The sequence below is a fragment of the Gouania willdenowi genome, chromosome 18 (genome assembly GCF_900634775.1).
Source record: "Gouania willdenowi chromosome 18, fGouWil2.1, whole genome shotgun sequence".
NCBI classification, from domain to species: Eukaryota; Metazoa; Chordata; class Actinopteri; order Blenniiformes; family Gobiesocidae; genus Gouania; species Gouania willdenowi.
The window spans coordinates 458,772-483,886 of record NC_041061.1 but is presented as its reverse complement, the minus strand read 5'-3'; the positions used below and the strand labels follow the sequence as shown (position 1 = coordinate 483,886).

At 39.4% G+C, this 25,115-nt stretch overlaps 2 protein-coding genes across 7 annotated transcripts in view; one reads left to right on the top strand and one right to left on the bottom strand.

Annotated features, from left to right (window-relative positions):
• Window positions 1-3,102: 3,102 nt before the first annotated feature.
• Window positions 3,103-18,941, top strand: LOC114480108 (uncharacterized). 4 transcript variants are annotated; one of them, XM_028473953.1, is made up of 24 exons: window positions 3,103-3,161; window positions 6,340-7,728; window positions 8,425-8,474; window positions 8,568-9,182; window positions 9,269-9,726; window positions 9,871-10,034; window positions 10,375-10,415; window positions 10,500-12,847; window positions 12,930-12,964; window positions 13,489-13,650; window positions 13,727-13,858; window positions 13,947-13,985; window positions 15,029-15,154; window positions 15,228-15,351; window positions 15,846-16,016; window positions 16,087-16,283; window positions 16,359-16,493; window positions 17,664-17,702; window positions 17,762-17,902; window positions 18,208-18,293; window positions 18,354-18,451; window positions 18,545-18,595; window positions 18,677-18,722; window positions 18,789-18,941. In XM_028473953.1, the coding sequence occupies exons 2-24, from the start codon at window positions 6,640-6,642 to the stop codon at window positions 18,829-18,831; spliced, it is 6,390 nt and encodes a 2,129-aa protein (XP_028329754.1). In that variant the 5' UTR covers window positions 3,103-3,161; window positions 6,340-6,639; the 3' UTR covers window positions 18,832-18,941. The 4 variants fall into 4 exon arrangements, with proteins under 4 accessions (XP_028329754.1, XP_028329753.1, XP_028329755.1 ...); XM_028473952.1 differs by having other exon boundaries at window positions 18,354-18,466; XM_028473954.1 differs by having other exon boundaries at window positions 13,600-13,650; window positions 18,354-18,595.
• Window positions 18,942-19,388: 447 nt separating this feature from the next.
• LOC114480104 (uncharacterized) overlaps window positions 19,389-25,115 on the bottom strand; it is a 40,924-nt gene continuing 35,197 nt past the window's right edge. For all 3 annotated transcript variants that reach the window (XM_028473937.1, XM_028473939.1, XM_028473938.1), the window contains 3 exons: window positions 24,754-24,870; window positions 19,965-20,086; window positions 19,389-19,902 (listed from right to left, as the gene is read on the bottom strand). In XM_028473937.1, the coding sequence (XP_028329738.1) occupies window positions 19,822-19,902; window positions 19,965-20,086; window positions 24,754-24,870 (320 nt within the window). In that variant the 3' untranslated portion in view covers window positions 19,389-19,821. The remainder of the gene's footprint in view (window positions 19,903-19,964; window positions 20,087-24,753; window positions 24,871-25,115) is intronic.

Genomic DNA, 25,115 nt, shown 5'->3' with positions numbered 1-25,115 from the left:
TGTGTGCTCTGAGGAGACTGCAGCTGTCACACACACACACACACACACACACACACACACACACACACACACACACACACACACACACACACACACACACACACACACACACACACACACACACACACGGCTGGATTAAAGGGACAGTCACACACACCATTAAAAATATACAGGTGCTGGTCATAAAATTTGAATATCATGAAAAACTATTTATTTCATTAATTCCATTCAAACAGTGAAACTTGTATATTATATTCATTCATTACACACAGACTGATATATTTAAAATGTTCATTTATTTTAATGTTGATAATACCTGATAACTAATGAAAATCCCAAATTCAGTATCTCAGAAAATTAGAATATTACTTAAGACCGATACAAAAAAAAAAAGATTTCTAGTGCTGTAAAACCTCCTGGTAGATGTCTGCGTTGACCTTGGACCTAAGGAAACACAGTGGACCAACACCAGCACATGACATGGCACCCCAAACCATCACTGACTGTGGAGACTTTACACTCCACCTCAAGAAACGTGGATTCTGTTCCTCTCCTCTCTTCCTCCAGACTCTGGGACCTTGATCTCCAAAGAACATGCTAAATGTACTTTCAGAGAACATCACTTTGGACCACTCAGCAGCAGTCCAGTCCTTTTTGTCTTTAGCCCAGGCGAGACGCTTCTGATGCTGTCTCTGGTTCATGAGTGTCTAGACACAAGGAATGTGACATCTGAAACCCATGTCTTGCATACGTCTGTACGTGGTGGTTCTTGAAGCACTGACTCCAGCTACAGTCACTCTTTGTGAATCTCCATCACATTTTTGAAGGGGTTTAGTTTCACAATCCTCTCCAGGGGGCGTGGTTATCACTAGTGCTTGTACACTTTTTTCTACCACATCTTTTCCTTCCCTTCACCTCTCTATGAATGTGCTTGGACACAGAGCTCTGTGAACATCCAGCCTCTTTAGCCAAGACCTTTTGTGTCTTGTCCTCCTTGTTCAAGGTGTCAATGGTCATCTTTTGGACAACTGTCAGGTCAGCAGTTTTCCCCATGATTGTGTAGACCTACAGACCTAGACTGGAGACCATTTAAAGGTCTTTGCAGGGCAACAGGTGTCTTCAATATTGAACCTGAGATGCTCAATTGACAGTTTTTGTTAAATGTCAGTTATAATCATAAACATTAAAAGAAAAAAACACTTGAAATATGTCAGTCTGTGTGAAATGAATGTATACATTATACAAATTTCACTTTTTGAATGGAATTACTGGAATAAATCAACTTTTTCATGACCAGCACCTGTATATATACAGAGATGTGCAAAAAAAAAAGCAGTAGGCTTTATAAAAAAAAATTAAAAAAATTAAAAAAAAGTAGAAGGCTAAAACTTGCTGCCGCTGTGCGCCAATGACGCGTAACACCTGGTTTTTGTTTACATGATGCATTTACGAGTTTAAATTTGGTATTCATAATAATGACAAAGAATTGAGCATCATTATCAGTTTACCTCTTTCCAGTGTAAAATGTACCAACTTATAGTATAGCAGTAGTATGGGGGCGTGGTCTGTTAGTAGTCCTCTGTAGAATACTGTCTGGTACTGGAACATATCTGCATGATTTACATCATTTTTCTGTGGTTTGCTTGTAGTTGGTTTTGGTAAAATATTTAGTTATATCAATTAATATTCACAATATATCTAACACAAGCACATTAATATTCATAATATATCTTACATATACCCTTACATTTGTGATTTTTGTAACCCAGTACCCTGGACGCAGGACTTTTAATTCATGATTCATGATGATATTGATAATGAACGTTTAAAAACAAATACATATTCAATTCCATAGAGAAGAAATAAAAAACCCTTCAAAATCTATTTTTTTTTAAATTTGGTCTGTGATATATTCATATTAGCGACTCTTTTCTTTGTTGAATCTTTCTTAAAGATAATGTTTATTTAATTTAGTTGAATTCAGTAATGTTGTGAATGTTAAGATTTATTACATCAGTTTAGAGATAATGATTGTTTTCCTTCAGTTGCAGCCGCCAGATATTAGTTTGGACCAGCAGAGGGCGCTGGTAACTCAGTGTTCATTTGGAATGCAGCTATTCTAGCAGTGAAGAAGAGATGCTACACGCTAGCAGACAGAGCTAATAGAAAAACTTGACTTTTACAGATATTCACGTAATAAAACAGATATTCTTTCAGTGCTAAAGGGGTATGGAATCATTTATGAACATGTTTAGAAGTAGAAGGCCGCCAGAAAGAAAGTAGTAGGTCATTCCGCCGCCGCCTACGCTTCTGGACATTTTTGATATTTATAAATAATACCGTCACCTTAAAATTTTAAGTGTTAACTAATTATGAAACAAAAAGTATCTTAAATTCCAAAGTCATCACATATTATTATTATTATTATTATTAAAGATGGAACAAGATATTGTGATATTAAAACAGATTGTTACGTTTGTTTTTATAGTATATTATATTAATTTCTATTGAGTTGAAAAACTCACATCCAGAGTTAAAGTAGATAGTTGGTTAGTTTTCCAGCCCTAATTTTTCTAAATTATCGTATCGTTAATTCTGTGTTTCGACCCACCCCCAATTATTACTATTTTTGAGACATACGTTCTATTCTAGTAAGAACTTTATTAGTAACACAGACAAATAAATCTAATTAAAATGATTCCTGCATTTTATTTTAGAAAACAAAACATCTATGATACAATCAGAGTCTACTTTAAAAAACAACAACTATAAAGTCCTAAAATAATAGGGCTTTATTGAGGTCCTTATTAAAAATGGTATTTATTCCTTAAAGTTACTTTGTTATTTTGCAAAAAGTAAATGACGGAGTTAGAAATGCAACCGTCGATTACCTTTTTTGATTGATCGTTTTTAATCAATATTTATTCGGCTGGGAGAAGGCGCGCATGCGCAGAGACTCGAATGCTTTGTAGTTCCGAAACACAGACAGACACAGACACAAACAGACACACAGACACAGACACAGACACACAAACAGACAGACACAGACACACAGACACACAAACAGACAGACACACAAACAGACAGACACACACACACACACACAAACACACACACAGACAGACACACAGACACACAGACAGACACAAAGTGAGAACACGGTAAGAACTCAGCTTTCTTTCACTTTCTCCTTCTGTCTCTCATTCTAACAGCTGCTGCTGTTCTTTATCAGTGACGATCTGAAACTGTGACTCGCTGACATTTATCAAAGTAAGGTGATTTCTATTGTTTAAAGGAACAGTAACAGTGTGAACATAGGACAGGACAGACATTACTATTACTAGTTACTCACCACCATCATGGTGGTGTTATGTCCGTTCTTCAAGTTTGTTCCCACGTGTTCATAAGTCGGGAGTATGTATACTTTAATCATTTATAAACGGATGACGTACTTGAAGCTAAAATACAGCGCTTGGGGCGCTGCCATCTTGCAAATTTGATGTCATTTTAATGACATTTATGTGAAATAATGAACATTGCACATTTCACAACACATATCATATATGAAGGATTTATTTGCCAAAACGAAGGAGATGATGTTCGCGTGCCTACAAATACTGTTTTATATTAATAATAATTGTAATTAAAAATCACATGATTATTGCGCAAAACTGCTGATCAGTTGGCTGCAACACCTGTAGCTGTTATTAAAAAAAAAAGGAACGCACTAACAATGCGTAAAGACGCACAGTGGCTTATCAGGCACTGCTGGAGGACGAGGTGCACGGGAGACTCAGGAGGGAGGGGATCTACAGAGGACCCCCCCCCCCCCATGAGGACGAGGGGCGAGGCTGCAGATCCCCCGACCTCACTCACCCCACCCACCAGTAAACACCCTGGGACTGATGAAAACTATGTTTTTTCTTAAAATGAACTATTGTGAATTATATATAGTTCTAAAGGTGTTTTACTACCTTTTCATCTTTATTATTTCAAACAAGTAAATGTAATGTAATCCTATATCTGGCACATATTGTACATCTGTGTCCCCCCCACCTCTGTGTCCCATATGAAATTCATATTAGTGAATATTCATTAAGGGCGTTCAGCGGACCTTTTATAGGCACCGTATGGGCAGAGCAAGGCGTATCCTCACGTGTAACAACTTTCGAGTTGGTTGTGATTTAAAAACGGAAACAGGCATAAAAAAAAAAAAAAGTGTACGCACTTCCTGGTTTTTAGCGTACGCCCGCTGAAGTGTGCTTACCTGGCGTCTCGGCTTTCCTTCACAACGTAAATGCTTATGCTATTCACAAAGAGAGCTACGCAAGATCCGTGGCTGTCAATCGTCGGCATATATTACGTCAAATCCCGTTTTTCAACCTCAAATAATTTATTTAAAACAAAGTTCACAGAAAAATAAGGACTTCAACACAATGTAGGGTGATAATAACTAATGATCACAGCAGAGTTTAGCTTTGGAATAAATTATGTGACAAGTACTTTAAATTTATAGTTTGACCATCATCCCATCTGTTAACATTGAGGTGGTGTTGCTTATGACCTACACTGCAGCCAGTCAGCAGGGGGAGCTCTAACAAAAACCTTCACTTCCTCAGCAGTTTGCTGTTAAGGGGACACGAGCTTCATAAGTATATATTGATATAGTGGGAGGAGCTTAAGTAGAGTTATCAATAATGGCCAAATGAATGTGTTTGAAGGTTGGATGTACAAAAGAGGTGTACATACTCTGTACTCTGTAGTGTTATGGAGGGGTTTATTTGTGGGTGCAAAATAAAATAGTGTGTGAGTTTTCTGGTTTAATTCTATGAGACATGAACATGATAAATGTGTTTGTTTTACTCATTTTTATATTTTTTTCAAATAGTGTATTTTTATGTTGTGTTTTTGCGCATTTTTTTGTATAAATATTTAGTTTTGTGCATTTGAGTAATTTTAATATTTGTGTTGTTTGGTGTATTTTTCTGTAATGTACGTTTTTTGGAGTCATTTTGTGTTAGGTTTGCATATTTTTGTGCATTTCTGTTGTCGTTTTGTGTACTTTTTGTATAAATATTGTATCGTTTTATTTTGTGTGGTTACCGTGTGGGACTTTCTCCATCTCCTCCGTAGGTTCTCTCTCACACACATGCCCACGCACCAGCTGCGCGCATGTAGAGAAAAAAAAAAAACGGACCCACAGGAATTATTTGAAACTTCCGGGAACTTTTCCGTTGTCGCAACTCTCTCTCTCTAAACGGCTCTGTGTGGGCGCTATATATTTATCCCTTCTCTTGTCCAGCAGTGTATGCGGCGGGTAGAATCTGCTACTACTTTCTTTCTGGCCGCATTCTACTCTTAAACATGTTAATGATTCCTTACCCCTTTAGCACCGAAAGAACATCTGTAATATTACGTGAATATCTGTAAAAGTCACGTTTTTCTATTAGCTCTGTCTGCTAGCATAGCATCTCTTCTTCACTGCGAGAATTTCTGCATGCCAACCGACCACTGGGTTACCAGCGCCCTTGGTTCAAACAAATATCTGACGTAAATCAGTGAAATTACTGGGTTTTTTTTTTTAAGTCCAATTGTTAAGGCACAAAATACATTTTCAGTTGCACTTTTAAAAAGAAAAAGAACTATTATGTAGTTTTGCATTGTTTACTATAGAACCAGAATTTAAATTAATAGGCTTCTTCTTCATTTGTATTATTCCTTTATTTATTTCATTCAAGATTTATTTTTAGTTAAATTGCATTGTTTTGAATAGTTTATCAAGGGAGTATTTTGACAATGAAAAGTAAAAGGAAAATAATACAGTATTTTTCAGTCATCATTTGTCTACATTCCCATTTTGTAAAGTAAATCGTGAGAGAATCGTATCGTGAACCCAGTATCGTGAATCGTATCGTATCGGGAGTTGAGTGAATCGTTAAATCCCAATATGTAACTGTTTTTGTGGTTTGGTGTTTACTTGTCATTTATAAAAAATAAATTAAAAAAATGTAAATGTCTGTGTTCCAGGAGCTATGGAGTAATACTTAAAGTAAATACTGAAATAAATATAATAACAGTATTAATAAACTCCAATGACTCTTCACTTAAATCTATAACTGCAGACCAACACAAAAGCTAGAAAATGAAATTGCCATTAGTAGTAAAAAAACAAGAGATTAAGTTGTTTTTAGGGGAAAAAAAAAAAAAAAAAAAAATCACATTATTAAATATAAAAAAAGGTCTAATCACAATACACAACATGTAAAGTACTTTGTGTCTGTTTACTTTTTACATTTATTTCCTTACGTGTTTCTAATTTGGAGTGATATGTGTTCACAGGAAGAAAACACTGAATTGACCAGATCCTAACGGGACCATTGGCATCGTGGGAGTTCTCACACCTGAGGAAATGTGATTTCCATGTCTCAGATCTTTAGAAGTGAGAGAAGACTCATTTTGACTGGTGGTGTGGAAAGATAGATCGTGTAGGAATCGAGAGATAAAGACCCTCTACATGACTATTGTTGTCAATGATAAGTGAAAAGAGTGGATAGATGTTTTTAAGCACATAGATTCTCAAGAGAGAGGAAAATCATCTTCAGCCTTTCAAGAAGAACGTGAAAACCATCTAAACCCAACATGGACTGGCCTTTGACGTCCTCCGAGTTGGTCTTTTCCAACGAAGTCAGTCACATCCTCCATAAACTCGGGCTGGAGTTGGAAGACTTGGAGATCCTGGTCTCGTACCCCGAAGATCAGACCACACCCGAAAAGTTGCCTTTCATCGTCAACCAAATCCGACTTCAGAAAACTCAAAGGTCTTCGGAGACAGTTCAGTCTCAGACCGACCCTGAACCCAGCACAAGTATCAATGAGATGGAGAAAGTGAATCAAACCAAAGAAGAAGAGGAGCTACACCAGGATGTAAATATTCCTAAAGTAGATCAAGTGATGGACCATGGGAATACCAGGAAGGATACTGGTATCTTAGAGGAGGAGATCAGTGAGACTGGAGGCAGTGGAGATAAAAGTTACGACAGTACCAGTTTGTTGACAGACTTTTGGTTGAATCAGGATAGAAGTGAGATAACCAATAATGACACTGGATCCACTTGTGAACCAGATCCTTCAAATTGTGAATTAAATAATCAAAGTCTGAACCAACCGATCCAGATGGCTCAAGTTCTCCTTGAAGATTGGAACTCAGCCTTAACGAGTCCCAGCGCTGAAATCCTTCCAATGCCTCCGTTGAAAGGGTCAGAGCCAGAGATTCCACCAGAGCCACAACCCTCCACTAATGTAATCAAGGTTTCACAGTTAGGGCGACGAGGCATTATGTTGTATGACAGCCTCAAAAAACAACCTAATACCTCCCTCACCGAGCATGTAAAGGAGCAACAACAGAAGCTACGACTGAATCCATCTCACCCGGGGGAACGCGCACTTGATCAGAATTCTATGAGTTTGTGTAACCCCATTCTGACAGATTCCATGCAAACTGTACTCTACTCTACTTACGTCACTCTTCCCACCACCTCCAGTGAGCTGGTTTCATATCCAATACCTGAAAACTATGCAAAGCTTGACCACGGTCAGCACCCAGCCAAGAGGAAAGCCTCCAAAGGGCTTCAACTGCTGCCTGTAAGTCATCAGCAGGCTGTGATATCTACACCAGGGCTGTTCCCACACACCTGTCCTCTCTGCTTCGAGGAGTGTACGGATATGGCGGTGAGTCCTTTCCAACTGTAAAGCAGCAAATGCATTCACACATTCATTTCACACTGAACACGACTGAAGCGAATGAAGCAACGCGATTAAATTAAAATCAATGTAAATGACACGACCTCAAGTTATCTCCCCTAAAGTGACGTGACGTGTAATTTGAGCGACAAGGTCACGCTCGACTTCGTCGCTCAAAGTTGAAAAATCTGAACTTTTTAAGCGACAAATCCCTCGTCCTTCACTGTCTGTAGAGCGGAGGCTGTAGCCCCTCCCTGCTCCCTCCCGCTTCAGTGCAGACGGCTGCAGCGGAGGCTGTACGGCTTCCTCAATTTATCGGGACAAAATTAAAGCGGTTAACTTCTGGAAAACCACAGTAACTACTGATCATTACACAGTCTGAGTGTACTCATTTTAATATCTCCGTAAGTTGATCATTTAAACCGTAAAAGTGGAGCAAGAAGGAAAATAAGTGATCAATCCTCTCTCTCTTTCTTTCTACCCTGTCACCTGCTCAACACACACACTCACATTGTTCCCTGGTGATCATGTCACTGGACCAATGAAGTGATGGAGTGACCATAAAGCACCACTATGTGCAAACGACACATCAGGGGCGATGGCAGCAACTGCAGCGCTGCGGTCGCATTCGGTGTGAACGCACCTTAACAGTTGTCTGAATGTTTCCTTTGATTTCCCTTCTAGGAATGGATTTCTCACCAGAAAACCAACCTCCACCTGAATAACTATAAAGAGTAAACAGTTTCCTCTAACACTTTAGGCACAAATACTGGATAGATGTGTTTATATTCAAATTCCTTGGACATCTTTGTTCCCTAATCTTTTAGTGCCGTCGGTGAGGAAACCAGATATTCCTCTGTGACTTCACCAAAGCATCAACGCAGGAAAACAAGGAGGAGAAGCCATTCTGGCTCTCGTTCGAAGAGTCAACGAGAGAGACAAAGCAGCGGTTCACAGTCACGCAGCTACCCCTGCCGTCGCACACCGGAGGTAAGACGTACCAAAAGAAACAGCCGTTCCAGGAGCCCTGCTGGCTACTGCCGTAAAAGGAACACGCGCCAGAGCCGCTCTCCTTCGTCGAGCCTACGTACCTGCCGTAAACCGGCAAAAAGTCCACAACGCAGTCACAGCTCGAAGAGTCAACGAGAGAGACAAAGCAGCGGTTCGCAGTCACACAGCTCCCCCTGCCGTCGCACACTGGAGGGAAGACGTACCAGAAGAAACAGCCGTTCCAGGAGCCCTGCTGGCTACTGCCGTAAAAGGAGCGTGCGCCTGAGCCTGTCTCCTTCATTGAGCCCACGTACCTGCCGTAGACCGGCAAAAAGGGCTGATCGCAGCAGTCGGTCAAGTTCGTGCAGTCCTCAACACAGCCAGAGAAGAAAGCGATCATCGCAGAGCCCTCGCCAACTGCCATCAGCGTACATCTACCGCAACTCAAGCCGGTCTGTGAAAGCCACGCTTTGACATACTTGTTGACAAGATTGAGTAAGATTGAGACATTGAGGTTTTTCTTTTTCTTTTATATCAGGTCCCGGTCTTCCACCTCACGTGATTCCCCCTGCCGATCACGTTCACAAAGCCCCGAAAGTCCTTCTTCTCCGAGGAGAAGAGATGTATGGTGTTCCTTCTCAAGAAGATATGACAGATTGCGTTCTCCAAGGAGAAGGTCTGAGGGACTAGATTCACCGAAGAGGAGAGATGGACGCCAATCCTCCCCGGGGAGATCTGAGGGACTAGACTCACACCGACAAGCATCACCGAAGATTAGAGATGGACGCCAATCCTCTCCGAGGAGATCTGAGAAACAGTCCTTTCAACGATTGTCCCCAAAGAGAATGTTTGAAAGTCATTCTTCACCAAGGAGAATTGACAAGAGAGGGTCTTCATTGAGAAGCAGCCAAGAGGGGAAGTCGTCATCGGAGATGTCTTGCCCTCGAAGGCCAAGCATGGAAGAGACACTGACACAGAAACTTCTACAATCAGCAGGTTTGTTAAAAGATTAAAATCTTTGACACTCTCAGGATAAATGTGTAGAGAAGATACCGCAAAGATGCCCAAGAAAGTCCCGTAAACACGTTCAAAGACGCAGTATTCTGTAATTGCACCCTTTTTTTTTTTTTATTTCTCTAGTTGTCCAGTCCCTTCCAAAGGGAGTTGATGTGGTGGAGATTGTTAAAACTTTAACCCCTGCCTTGTTGGTCGAGTTGGACAGGATGAACTCAGCAGAGGTAGCTTCACCTTCGATGTCAACTAAACTCGAGGAGGATGAAGCGACTTCTGCTGTAAAGCACGAGGTGAGTGTGTTTATTCATAAGTTTTTTAGTAATTGGTGAAATCTACTTTGATGCAGTGTTAAATTTATCAGCAAAGATATTGACGGGTGTGTGACAAAGATGAGATAAAGAGCTGAAAATATTACAAACATTAGAAAAATTGTGTTAAGGTTTGTTGGCGAGATGAGGTCAGACTGAAATCTTGGACGTCTTTGTCCGATCAATCAAAATTCATTATTTTTTTTTTCTCCCTTGGTGAGGTGTGTGCGCGCTGTCGGAGTAGCTGATCGTTAGAATCAAGAATCTCTAAGTTTAGTCGATGCCATTCCAAAACTTACAGTTTTTTGTTGGATGTTTACAGGCCACCGTTTCTGCAAATAGGCGACACAAGCAACTTAATCTGTAAGAAGAATTGTTTTATACTTTAAACTTATTTTTGGCTTTAAAACTGTTTATTTCATCTTGATGCAACATTTCTCTTTTTAGCAAACCTATTGGGTCTGAACAAAAAGCTCTTAAGTCAGAAGAATCAAAGTCTAAAACCAATGTAGGTGAAAAGGACAACTCCATGATGTTTTCATCAACAAAAAATGCATCAAAGTCCAGGAGTGAAGAAGCAGGAACCATCAGTGATGAGTCAAATCTAAAATTACTACCTAAGATACCCCAAAGCAGAACCACAGATTCTGCAAATAAACTGAAACAAAAAAACACAAGTCAGATCAGGAAACTTCAGAAGTCCCAACTTTCTGATAAAGACACACTTGAAGGGAGACGGGAGCCAAAGTACTCTGAAAAATCACCAGAGAGCAGATCTGAAGCTCCGCAGGAACAGCCGGAAGCCTTGAAAATGGAGAACACCGGAGTGTCTGAAAGCAAAGATGAACCAAACGATGAATCTGCAAAGTTTAAGGGCAAAATTGATGGTTTTTTTGCAGACAGTGATAAAAATGTGAAAGATACATTGACCGAAACAAAACTTGGTGGGGGTTGTCCAGCTAGAAAAGCAGATGTCTCTCAGCCAAGACCTCCTATGAATCCACCACTGAATCTTAAACCTGACATCAGGCCTCCGTCACACGTGGAAAAAGGCGATATTACAAAGCCTGAGATTGTTACACAAAGGCCAAAGTCCGAGACAAATCCTTCTCAAGTACAAGACAAAGCCATGACCGCTACAACAAACTACCAAAGCATGAATTTGAACTCTGAGATGACAGGAGATTGCAAGTTCATCACGGATGAGAGTATTTCTGACGACAGAAACATATCCACAGATAACAAAGCTTCACCGAACAGAGAAACGTGTACTCCAAATACTACAAGTGCTACGGTTGAGAATGCTCCCCCTGATCGAATTCAAGCTGAAACTAAAGATCCATTACTGGACAACTCTGGTATGATAACATTTAAAAAGTCTGTTGAACAAGAAACAGAGACCAAGACCAACGCTCTGCTAGTACAAGAAGATACAAATTCCAGGATAAAGGGCAAAAAAACTTTTGAGGAAGTACGAGAAATTAGAAGTGTTGACCTAATAATGGACATAACAGATGACAGTGAAAACATTTTAAATGATAAAGACTTACAAGTACAACAAGAAGCAACTACTTGTACAATAAACCATCAGAATTTTTCATTGACTATGGATACGAAAGGAGCAGAAACTGTTGAACCAATGACTCTTGTAGAAACCACAGAAGTTAAACCCTTTGTGGACACCAAAGCTTTACCAAACATAGTGAGTGATGCCCCAATGCCTTCACAGAAAACTACTTATCCACCTCACGCATTTACTGAACCTGTTGTACAAGACGCAGAGACTGGGACTGATGCTCGGCAAATACAAGATACGACTAGGACAAAAAGCCAAAAAGACTTGGAGGAAGTGAAAGAAGACAGAAGTACTGACCAAGAGGTGGTTCCAAAAAAAGCTGAAGGCATTTCAAAAGATGGTGATCTAGAAGCACAACAACAACTATCAGCTTTTACAATAAACCATCAAAATGCTTCATTGACAGTTGATACAAAAGGAAACAAATCCATAGAACCAGTGACCACACTTGAGCCCTTTGTGGCTCGAGGAGAGGAATTCATTAACACCAAAGTCTTACCCAACATATTGAGCGATACAGCAAATCCCAAAGATCATTTACAGGACAAACCAAGTACAACTATATTTCCAAAGTCTAGAAATGCTGCTCGGAAAGTACAAGAAGAATCATCATCCAGGACAAATAGCCAAAAAATCTATCTTGAAGTTAAAGAAGATGGAAGTTTTTGTGTAATAAAAAACTCTGAAAGTCTTTTTGAAGTAGAACAAGTAGCAACTACTTCTACAGTTGACCATCAGAAAGCCTCACTCATCAAAACCACTGAACCAGAGAGTTTTTGTCAAACCGAAGCTTTATCAAACACGAGTGACAGAACTATGCTTAACGTAGACACTGCTCTACAAAAACCTCCTCCTGGTCCACCTCAGGCTCCATTGGACGATCCATTTGACATGTTATTGGAGCTTATTAGGTCTACAAAGGAATCTCATCTCCGGCTGAGAAGTGATGATGTGATGAAAGAAGCTTCCAATCAACCCGATGAAGGTCAAAGTTCCCCTATTGGCATTGAAGCTGCAAACCACGTAGAAACATCAACCAAATCCAATCAGAGTCGTCCACCGAACACAAGGTTTTGTTACAAAAAAGATACATTTAAACCAAAGACGAAATATTTAACAAGTCCAGTTCCAGAGGCTGAAGCTGCATCTTCATCAGCCGCCATTCGCTTCCCGACTCCTGGGGAAAGGTTCGTCATGTGCCTCCATCGGAGTTCCCTCCGTAAGTTCTCCATGGGTAGGTTGGATCTTTGTTTGTGGTTATTTGAGTTTCTAAAAGAGTTTTCCTTCACTGCTTTTCACAGAATACGTCAACCCCAAAACCCTGAACTGGTCCACAGTAAGACTTTTCAATTCTAAAATGTATGCAATAAAACTCCAAAGAACACAGGATTAGTTACTTCCTAGGGCCTTCAAAATAAGAGTGAGAATGTACAGCAAGCAGAAGTCAAATATAACTATACAAAAACAAAATACATCATGTTATGTTTTTTTAATCATAAAAAATAGAATGTTAAAAATAAAGATTATACATACAATCTTTATTACATTCTATATGTAAACTTATAGTTACATTTTTTAAAAATCCCACTTATTTTCTAAGAAAGGTGAAAATAAGAAGTTTGTATGTCACAGCTCATTTTTGGGTCCCGACCCACAGGTTGAGATTGTTTACAGCAGGGGGCGCCCACACTTTGTCAACCTGCGATCAACTTTTTCAATAGATGAGTCTTTGTGGAGCGACACTGGGTTGGCTCTTAAAGCTGCTCGTTTCTAGACAGATGATGAATAGTTTTTCTTTCCCTTGTACACCTTCATGGTTTTACGTGGTTAAATTTGGTTAAAGTGACTTCCTGTGGTCAGGACTCCGTCACGGACATGAAGGTGCTGTTGGTGAAAGAACTGCCAGCGTACCGCGTCGGCTTTTACAGTGAGCGTGACGTCGCTGACCTCTTCGTCCCGTTTGGGTTTCAGTATCCTGAGGAGAACATTCACAACATCTACGTCTTCCCCGAGGCTTGCATGGTGAGCCTCCGCGTTCTGAGGTCGCTAACGACGCCGAGTGCACAATAATTAATTCGTACTTGTCTCTACGACGCAGGCTTTCGTGCTCCTGCCAAACATGAAGGCGGTGCAATGTGCCATGGACTCAGCTAGTGGGCGTGGCCTCTGTTTGAAGAGCTGCAGAGTTTCGTTGCATGTCCTGGACATCGGCCCCGCCTCAATGAAACCGGTGAGAAGAACCTGAAAATGTTCCTGAGTGAATTAAACAGTGTTTCATCCAAAAATGATTTGTATAATGAGAACATTTTCTGTTTTAGATTCAGTTTTACAAGTTTCTGATGAAACAAGTCGGCTACGTAAGAGAGACACACACACACACACACACACAAAAATAAATTTGTTTTCTGTTCAAAATTCACTCAAATATAAACAAAAGTGTGAGAACTTTAAAAAAATATGTCCAACTTTTTAATCATTAGCAGGAAAAACATTTATTACCAAACTAAAAACTAAGGAATCAAAATCCAAAATAAAGCTAACTACGCTAGCCACCAGCTAAGCTCCGCCCCTTTTAACGTGGTTACAAACACCAAAGGGTTTATTCATCAATTATGTTTGTGGTGTTAACTGTTTACTGAAGGGGTTCTCAACCTTGGGGTCAGGGTCGTGAGACACTGTTAAGGGGTCACTGAATTCTTTTGAGAAACTAAGAATATTTTTTGAACAATTTGATCCCATTTTTGCTTATTTTTTACTCTTTCTACAACTCCACCAAAATCACCATATTTTAACCTATTTTCATCACTTTTTCTTGCCATATTTTTGCTCCTTTTAATGTATTTTTGCTACATTTCTCCCATTTCTGACACTTCTACATCACATTTTGACTTTTCTGCATATTTTTCCACTTTCCAGACATGTTCAGCATTTATAAACCATTTCTACCACTTTTACACCTAATGTCACATATATTGACCCATTGTCATTTTTAACTTCTTTTCACCATATTTCATGCTTATTTTTGCCAATTTTACCACATTCTAGATTTGTTATGCGCATTCATTTTTCACTTTTTAAATTACATTACCCCAACCCTGCTCTCCTCTTTTCTGACACTTTTAAGCCAACATTCAACTTTGAAACCTTTTAACCACTTTTTCTGTCTGTTTTTGTCCACTCTAATTTGCAACTTTTAACCAATTTCTGTGGTTTTTAAAATCCCATTTCACCATCTTTTCCATCATTTTTGGTCACTTTGAACCATTTTATTTCTGATTTAAATCTTTGAGATGACCATATACTATGGAGCAAATATTAATAAACTTAGGGTCACGGGCTGAAAAGGTTGAGAACCACTGGTTTAACTGTTTTCTGGTTCAATGTTTACTGGTGTGAGCAGATCGTGACCGACGGTGGAAAATCAACAGTTTACGTTGAAAATATTTCCCCGAGCGAAGCTTTGGACCTCAGAGAACTTTTCAGGACAAACGGGCGAGTGAAAAACTTCCTGCGTCTGCTCAATAAGGTACGCACGCACACACACATACATACGTCTGTGTGTGTGTCAGTGGAGCTAACCGTGTGTGTGTGTGTTGTAGGTGTTCATTGAGATGCAATGTGAGTTGGACACAGACGTGCTCGGTGTTTGGTTCAGCCTGAGGCGAGCGCACACGTACAGATTCTACCGACTGAAAGCACCTGTCGGCCAAGCCGCCACCCTGCGTAGGTCACGGGGGGGAGGAGCTTAATGAGGTTTAAGGTCTGATAAGCTCCTATAATAACGCATTAAAGGAAAGATTATGAAACGGACATAACGGACAGCAACAACACACACTCGAAAACACAAAGCGGCAACAAAAAAAAAAAAACAATAAAAGCACAAATACACAAAACAACAAACGACAAAATGACCAAAAAAAACAGACAAAAATATGCAAATTGACAAAAGTACACAAAATTTCAACAAATACACACACACAATAACAATAACAGAATGAGAACAAAACAACAAAAGATGAAATTGCTATTATTGTGATTCCGAGCAGTGAACTGCAGCTGAGTGGAGTTAGTGGGCGTATTTGATTCTGTATTTACTTTTATACATTTACACAGTTTTATCTTCTGGTACTTTTGTATTTGTTTGCATAGTTACTTTGAGCACTCCCTCCCCCACTCTTCACTCTCTGATCATGTGACCAATCTGTTGCTCTGTGCAGCTCCAAAGCCGAGGGTCGACTGCGTCTCCGCTGCTGAAGATCTGTTCCTCGAGGCCGTCGTTCTGCCTAGGATTCCGTCCGTCCCGTCAGGCAGCTTTGCTCCGTTTTGGGTCACCGTGACGACTTCGCCCTTCGCGTTCGCCACTCTGTCGCCGTGGTTCAACGTCCCAGGTATTAATTAAGAGATGAGTTGAGACTAAGGCGAACTGTGTGTGACCTGTGTGTGTGTGTGTGTCCTCAGATCATGTGACCATCAGCAGCGAGTTGGACGTGCTCCCCCCCCAGGGCGTTGGCGCTCACTGCACCATCATGCTAACCGGGTTACCACAAACCAACTACCAACACGAGGACGTGGTCGTCCTGCTGCGGCCGTACCTCCCAGAGACGAATCCTTCCACCGTGTTCTACAGCGTCAACGTCCTGCCTCTGCAGTGCCGCGTACGGAGCGCACACGCTAGCACTGCATTAGTGCTAAATGCTAAGAAATTAGCGAGTCTATTCTGTCTCCCTCAGGCCTTCGTGCACTTCGCCAACATGCAGCGCTGCCATCACCTCATCAGAGACCACCTGAGGCAACCTCTGAGCGTCCAAGGTTCTGAGCTCAGCGTTCACTTGGTCCTGGAGGACATGGAGCTGGGATTCAGCGAGGTCAGACACGTTCACCAGCACATTTTAGTCAGAAGGTGGCGTCTAAGCTGACAAGTCCAATCTTTTTATCTGTCCACTCTGAATGAAATTTCGAAGCATTTCCTGCAGGCCTGGACAATATATCAAGTTTTTTATTTTGGTGATATGAAACAATATGTATTAATATAGGCGATATGGTAATTTACTATAACTTATTTGGTATCAAAATACTTGTTTCAGGAGTTGCTGCTTTCTCTACTTCTCAGAACAGCAAGAAAAGCACAGTTAGACCAGACCTTTATCTAAACAAGCCACACTACAGAACTCACTCACACGTGCTGTCCTTTGCAGATTTGACCTATAATAGTTTTTTTCTGGTCTGACTTTATTTGATCTAAAAATAGAGATTTAAATGTTGATCACCTATTTGAGAAAAAAATATTAAGATATGAGTTTTGGTTCATATCGCCCAGCTCTAATTTCCCGCCCACTTTACGTGAGTCACTTTTTTGTTTCACTTCAGGACGATTAGATTTAAATCGATCAGAAAGTTTTTATCTTACCTTCATCTTCTATTCCTGAGCAGCAGCGACAACACGTCGGCCTCTCTCACTCTGTAAATGTCTCGTTAAAAACTGAGGATTTAAACTAACAAACAACATTATAGGATTAAAGAAGAAAATAAAAACCAACAATGGGAGGATGAAGAGCTCTGCCTAAACACAGCTGCAGGTAATCAGGAAGATTAGCCACACCTGAGTGGAAACAGGAGGGACAGGAACACTACACACACACACAATGACTTTTCAGCTAAAGTGAAATTAATCTGATAAGAAAATAAATTTAAAACAGCAGCAGATATGGCTTTTAATGCATTATTAGAGTTCATAGTTATTTTATTTAGCTTTAATTTGACCATTTTTTTTTCATTAGAGAACTTTTTTATTTTATTCGATTTTTGAACTGCCAATCACAATGAACAATATTTTCTGTTTTTCACTGTACAAAAAGTGTAGAAATTCACACATTTGTGCATTTTTCTAATTGTTACTTATTTCTGAGAAATGGTGCAATTTTAGAAAACAGTTGTTTAATCTTTTTTGTTTTTTAACATTTATTTTGTGTTCTGACGGCTTTCTCGGACATAAATCATGTTCGTGGTGTCCTAATATTTCTCGCCTTCTCTTCCAGGACGCGCTGTTTGTGAATCTGATGCGATGGAGTAACGCAGTAAGTGACGAATGCAGCTCCTTTGTTAACGCTAATGCTAACGCTGCATTTGCGCTCAGGGCATCCCTCGGCCCGACGCTCTGCTGCAGCGGCTCATCTCCGTGGAAGTCTCTCAGTTTTCTCTGGACGTCGTCAAGGCTGTGATGAAGGAAGTGGCTTCTGTCTCTCCGTTTGTCAACTTCCTGCCGCTGTCCAACAGGGTAGAGTATCAGAATTAGCTACTTTAATACTTTCATACATACTTTTGTACTTATGCACATTCAGTGTCACACTTACGCATAATTACTTTAATGCGTACATACTTTTATACTTTTTAACATACCTTTATGATTTGCGTAGTTACTTTTACAGATACAAATTACCTACTTTCATATTTCTGTACAGGCTTTGTTTATTTCTTTAAATTCCTATTTTAATTCCGTTTTAAGGGAAACGTCTGAACGGGATTGTCTTAAAAGTCTGTCGATGTGATTGCGTACATAAACTTAAACTTTTCGTTCTTCAGATTATCGTAGAAATGGCTGAGCCTGGTGACGTGACGTGTGTTTTGGAGGAAAGTCACTTTCCTGCAGAAGTGTCGGCTGCTCTCAGGTACGATGGAACCCCTCCTTCTTTTCTGAACGTTTAACCGACTCTGGTCTCTGACGACAGCGCGGAGAGCCTGAGGCGGCGACTACAAAGCGCTGCAGAAGAACCGCTTCCTTCCGAATCGTCTGAAACAGAAGCGAGTCCGAAGAAGACGATTACCAGTACTCGTCGATTACGTAGTCTTTCTGAACGTTTTCAGTTTGTCAAAATCTTAAAAAGTACGTCAAAGGTTTTCTGTTATTTCTTTTTTTTAGGAGTTGTTAAACAGAACAAAGAGAGAGCGAAAAAACACCGTCTCGTCACCGGTCAGAGCACTTCCTGTCTCCGTCCTCGTAGTGTCTTAGCGTGGTTCCCTGCGTAATGTCTGCTCTGTTTTGTCTCCTCAGTGCAAACCTCACAGAGAACGTTGAGACGGACCACGACAACCAGCAGGTACGACGAGAAGAGTAACACTACTAAACACACTCAGACTAACACCGCCTCCTCCTCTGATTACAGACACGTCACCAGAAGCTTCCTGAGGAACCTTCAAAAACAGTAACGCTAAAGATCAAAGAGGCATAGACCAATCAGATGCTAGTTTACTCTTTACACATAAACTGTTCTATGAAGCTGTAAAAATGTACATTTCTTTGTTAAAAAAAAAAAGTGATGTAAATAAAAACCATGTTGATGTGATTTCACTGTGAAATCAAGTTGTAAATCATCCAACCTGGCAACGCATATTTACAGTCTCCCATTAATAAAACATTTCTCTGAGAAAATAAATGTGTATTAATGTGCATATGGTACAAACGTGTGAAATGTATGTACATGTTTGGAGGCATTTACACCTTTTTGTTTGTAAATTTTTACATAAATAACAGTTGCATTAAAATGTTTATTAGTGAAGAACTTGTAAACTCAGTCACAAACTTACATATTTGTAGTTTTATATTCTGATACTTTTGTATTTGATTGTGTAGTTACTTTAATACTCATACTTTAACATTTATGTATTGTAAATTTTACTTTCATACTTTTCATTTCCTAGTAGTAGTAGTTAATTTTGCACTTGCGTATGTACTTTTACATATAGTTTATAAATAAATAACATAGTTGCAATGAATGATTTATTAATGAAAATCTTGTGAACCTAAAGTATGAACAGATGATTCAGAACACAGAAAAATAATGTTCTGTAGTTTAGATTGTGTCAGGAAAACAGAATCTTCTTGATTTTCATAAAATAAACTTTAGTCTTCCAGGCTTAACAACAATAATTGTGTTATATAATGTACATATACATGTGAAATTGTTGATCTTAATTCACATTATTATTTAACAGGAAGTCATAGTGAAGCGGTTTAATAGAAACAAAATAAAACTCAGAGGATCGTCCTGGGAGGAAATAAAGCAACGTGAGCATAAAATTAAACATGAAGGTGGAAGAAGTTCTCACAGCAAACACTTCGTCTGTCGTCTTTAAAAGCTTCTTCATAGTTTCTTCTTCGCCGACCCTCACTGTGTGTGTGTGTGTGTGTGTGTGTGTTCACACTCCGTCTAAGGAAACGTTTGATGAGGTTGGACTCGACGCTCTGGAAGAAGTCGTCTTGAGCTTCAGGTAATATTTCTGTAAGAGGAGGCAGAAGTGAGGTCCTGTGTGTGTGTGTGTGTGCGCGCGTGTGTGTATACCTTCAGGTTGTCGTAGTGTCTCCTGCTGGTGCAGTGGACTTCCTTAGCAGTGTTCTCGTTTATGTAGAAAATGGAGCAAATGTTACAGAAAAATCCAGCCTTAGGAACCACAAACTCCTGACCTGCATAAAGAAACATGGATACCAGGAAAACCATCAATTACCAGCAATCAGACCAGAAGCATCAGACCAGAACATGACAATTTATTAAGTATATTCATTGAGTTGGTTCAGTCTAGATAAGTGGAGATGGTATTGTAGCTCCGCCCCTTTACCCTTTGTCCCTGCTCAACAATCAATGCTACGTGCTAAAATAACCCAAACGCGGCAGACTTGTCGCTACGTGCTAAGCTAACTGTCAATGCAAGTGGAGAATCAGTACTTTTCTTCACCACTAAATAGAGATAGGGAGCATAGTGGGGCAGCAGAGTGCTCTGGGTCTGTAAGGGCGATAAAGATCAAGTGGAGAAGATTGGTACACATCTGACCACCAGAGGTGTATAAAGAGTATGACTCAACACTTCTGCTGACAGTTGTGGGCTGTGTTTTTCCACCAGGAGAAACTGGGGGAAATGTCAAGAATCTTACATTTCACAGGCTGACAAAGAGTACTATTTAAATTAGGGCCGTCCAATTTGGGGCCCACAGCAAAGGACACAGCACTTCATTTCACAACAAACACTCCCATTTAACATCTGATTCTAAAACACTTTTAGATGCACCTCCTCCTTTCCTGGAAAAAATTTGCGTTGAAGAACAGTACATTTTTTTAAGGTACCTTCACAAGGGAGAGACCCCTCCTGTTGGAGGAAGTGTGGATCAGAAAAGGCCGACCACTATCACATTTTCTGGGCTTGTCCAAAAATCATTCCCTTCTGGATCCAACTCAGGAACATAATTGTGAAGGTTACTGGTGTGAACGTACCACATGACTTCATATTTAGGAAAGAAACCAGTTCAGATGATAGGGAATGTGAATAAATATCTGTGCAAAAAAATCAATTATTAGAAAATGGCTTTGTGACAGCATTCACACGACTGATGACTGGATTTGTGTTGTTCAAGATATATATATACTGATAATACATATCAATGTATCTTCTCATTCTTTTACAGTTAACATCCTAGCTGCAGGGCCTGCTAAGGGGAACTTTGTATCAGCTCAGGTCATCACAGTGCAGAGCAGAGACAGGTACTTTCTGTTCCTGTCTGTTGTATGCCTTCTTGCACTATCAGCACATTTAGTATCAGCATAACACTAACATATGGTTTTGGTTTTACCATTGTACCTATGCTTTGGCCATGATTTAACGATAACATAACACCAGTGGCTGATTTACGATAAACATTATCCTCTACCTCTTGCTCAGTATCCTGAGACCTCATTGGAAACCAGCATAAAACACTGCTTTGTCTCTTTACATATAGGTTCTTTTTTTGAGCCAGAAATAACAAACCTACAGACAGTCAGCAGATTTCAACACACTTCTAACTAAATCCTCAGGCTACAGGCAGGAACAGAAATTACATCTCCTTTTTAGGACTGGACATCCGGCCCTTCTGGGTATATTCTGCGTATTTCTCTGTTTGGGAGGATTCGATCTTAGCGACCTTGTAAGCAAGCGTTGAAGAATCCTCAACCGATGCATGTATCTTGTGTGTCCATCAAATCCTTATTAAACCTGTTATACAAATTTCAATAATCTCTCCTGTTTCTCAATCCAATTCCAGATTAAAAGAACCCGGTTAGACACACGAAAAATCTAACAATACACAATTGAAAAACGGATATATGCTGTATGAATGGAACATAAGAAATTTGTAAATTGTTTTAAGATGTGATTGTGCTGACGTATCCCAAAACCACTGAAGAATCGGAACAATGTTGTTTATTTCATGTTTGTTTATTTACTTTAATGTATAACTATGTTTGTAGATATGTTATTTTGTTTGCACTGTATACAGTACATATTTAAAAACTTGGGACTGTACATTTTAATTTAACTTGCTATATTTGCATTATCTGTTCCCAATAAAAAAAAAAATTTAAGAAAAAACAAAAAAATCTGATTCTGGCTCTGAGGTCATCATCTACTCCTTTTTTCTTTGCTGGTTTAAAGGTGCAGTCCGCAACTCTCAGATCCCTCTCTCCCCCTTCCCTCCCAGCTGCTCTACTGCCCTGCCTCCAAACATATTATGCTATTTTTCCACCCATCTCCATTTGTTCTAAGAACCCCCAAAAACATAATATTTGAGGTTTTATTTCCCAAAACCGCCTGTTTTCTGGAGTTTTAGCGCTCTGAAAAGTCATATTTCTGACCAATTCTGAAATCGGGTTGTTTAAGTGGGCGTGTCAATGAACACAGACTCCACACAATAGTTGATCACTAGCGACTTTCTTTTGCTATTCACACACTCTTGTTATGGTTTTCAGCCAAAGAACTGCACATTACAGTAGAACACATGGATGACTGAAACAAAAGGTTCTTCCAATGTTTTTGATAATTGAGAAAGTATAGAAATAGGTCAATAGTTTGTGAACTGATGAAAGAAAAGAAAAAAAAAGTCTGTAATGTCATAGATGTGGTGGCTCCAATCAAGAAAACACACAGAAAACACCTTGGAGGAGGACCGAGATAATGCAGAATTTGAAATCTGACTGTAGAAGAGCTGAGCGTAAATGGAGATCAACGACACTCCAAATTCATCTAGAACTATACAAAATAAGTCTGCGAAAATTCAATGATGGCTTGTTCAAAGCTAGGCAGCAATACTTTTCTGAAATTATTTCTAAAAACACCAACAACTCTCGCACACTGTTTTCTGTAATTGAAAAGCTCACAATCTCTTGACGTGCTTTGCAGAAGCAAAATGTTTATCCATAGGCGACTTCCGCTTTTGCTCGATGATAACATTGCATTTTGAACAAAAAAAGTTCACCTCCACTCTTATGACGCAACGTTGGGTACTGTTTTGCAGTCCTTAGCCGATATTTTTGTAAGCAAATACAAGGTATTTCTTTGAAGACATTTAGACGTTTCATAATTTTATGCCTAGAAACACAATAAAGAAAAGTGTTCTTCAATTGCAAGTGTTTATTTTGCACAGTGATGTTATTGGCATATTTAATTTCAAGCACAGCAACAAGAATTTTAAGTTTTGGGCCGCGGCCCTCCACCGTGATTAATTTATGGCCCTTCAATGAAAAGAATTTGGGCACCCCTGGTTTAAAAGTTCAGTTTATACTTTATCCTTTGCTTTTAAAGCTTTGTTGTTAAGAAAAAAATGCAAGCACGATTTAAACTCTTTTAATCAATGTAACTTAACATAATCAAATTGTGCTAAGATTAAGATTTTTAAGTGAAAAGGCCTGCAAAAAAACATCAACTACTCATGTATTTTATATCCTTGTATTTGTCATAACCTTTCCTTTGAAAAAATGTGTTATGCAACAGTGATGTTTCTATACTGTATATCATAAAACTGTGTTTTACTAAAGGTTAAGTCATGGTAACAAAAACACATTTGATGCTTCTCAAAGAGAAGCGGAAGGAGAGACTTCCCTGAATAAACTGTGTTTAAAAAGTTCACATCTTTAAGTGTGGCTTAAAAGGTTATTAAACAGTTTAATAAACATCGTCCTTGGGGCCAGTCAGTTTTCCACGTCTCTAAAGAAGACTCAGCCGGATACCAAGTGCCAAGATCAGAGTTAAACGAATACCTGACCCAGGCCAAGACAGCCACCTCGAGGAAAGGACACCTGAGACTGAAAGGGCGAGGCACCATGAAGTTAGGGAAGTAAAACCGGGCACAATTTTGTCAATTATTATTAAACAGTCAATTAAATAGTCCACTAGAATAATCCCATGAGAATAAAAATAAAATCTTGGACAAGTCGCTATGTGCTAAACTTAACCAAACATGTACGACAGGTCGCTACGTGCTAAGCTAAACCAAACATGTGGGACTTGCCGCTAAGTGCTAAGCGAAACAAACACGTGGGAATGGTCGGTACATGCTAAGCTAACCCAAACATGTAGAACTGGTGGTTAAGTACTGAGCTAACAAACATGTTGGAGTTGTTGCTCCATGCTATGCTAACCCTAAATGTCTAAAATGACATCTGAAAAAAAAAATGAAATGGCCGCTGTTTTTGCCAAGAAAAGATAATATAGAGTAAAAAAATAAAACTAGCATCAAAATTAATTCATTTGTAAGGAATATGACACAGCAGCTACACAGAGTGACAGAAAAAGTCCTGAAAAATGTGGAGGACACTCCAAATACACACACGACACACCAAATGTGCATAAAATAACTAAAAATCGACAAACAACAAAAAAGACAAGTAAAAACAATTAGAAAAAACATGATTCTTCAAAAGAAAACCAAACATCAGAAAAGTTACAACTAGATACAACTTTTTCACTTCCTATATGATACCAATATTGCAGCCTTGAGTATCGGCTAATACCGATATTGATCCAATATCAGCACGAATCATACATACTTATTACTTATTTTGTAGTGTGGAATGTCAGAAAAGGCTTGATCAAGTAATGTTACTCAAACAGAGAATAGTTACTTTGTTGGAGTGTGAACAACAGTCACCAATGAATAGAAGTGCTGCAGCAAAAAAAATTATCGGAGGGCTTATATCGGTTATTTTTGATGCAGTCCGATAAAATCTGACATTCTTTTTCTGGCAGATATCTGACCGATATCCAATATCAATATCGGCAACACTAAAATGACAACTAAAACGTACACAACTGCAAATTAACACGTACCCAGAGGATTGCATGGATTGTACGTTGGCAGTGTGAAGTCAGCAGGAACATCAGGAGACTGAGAGCGAGATCGTTTGGCTTCAGGTCCCACGAGCTCCTTCCTGCGTTTATCGACCACTGAAACCAAGAGAAATGGAACTCCTGAACAACAAATACAAATAAGTTTCCCCAACAATTTTGACTTTTTACTTTTATTTTGGATTCAGAAAAAAAGCCTAAATCATCAACTTGACCAAAAAATGTGACGAGTCCTGACCCAACGCTCCGTTTTATTTTCCTGAGGACGTCAGAACGAGGACGACTCCTTCAAGGAAAACTTTATTTCTTGTCTGTTTTTCTAATGAAGCGGTTTCGTTTCCTCA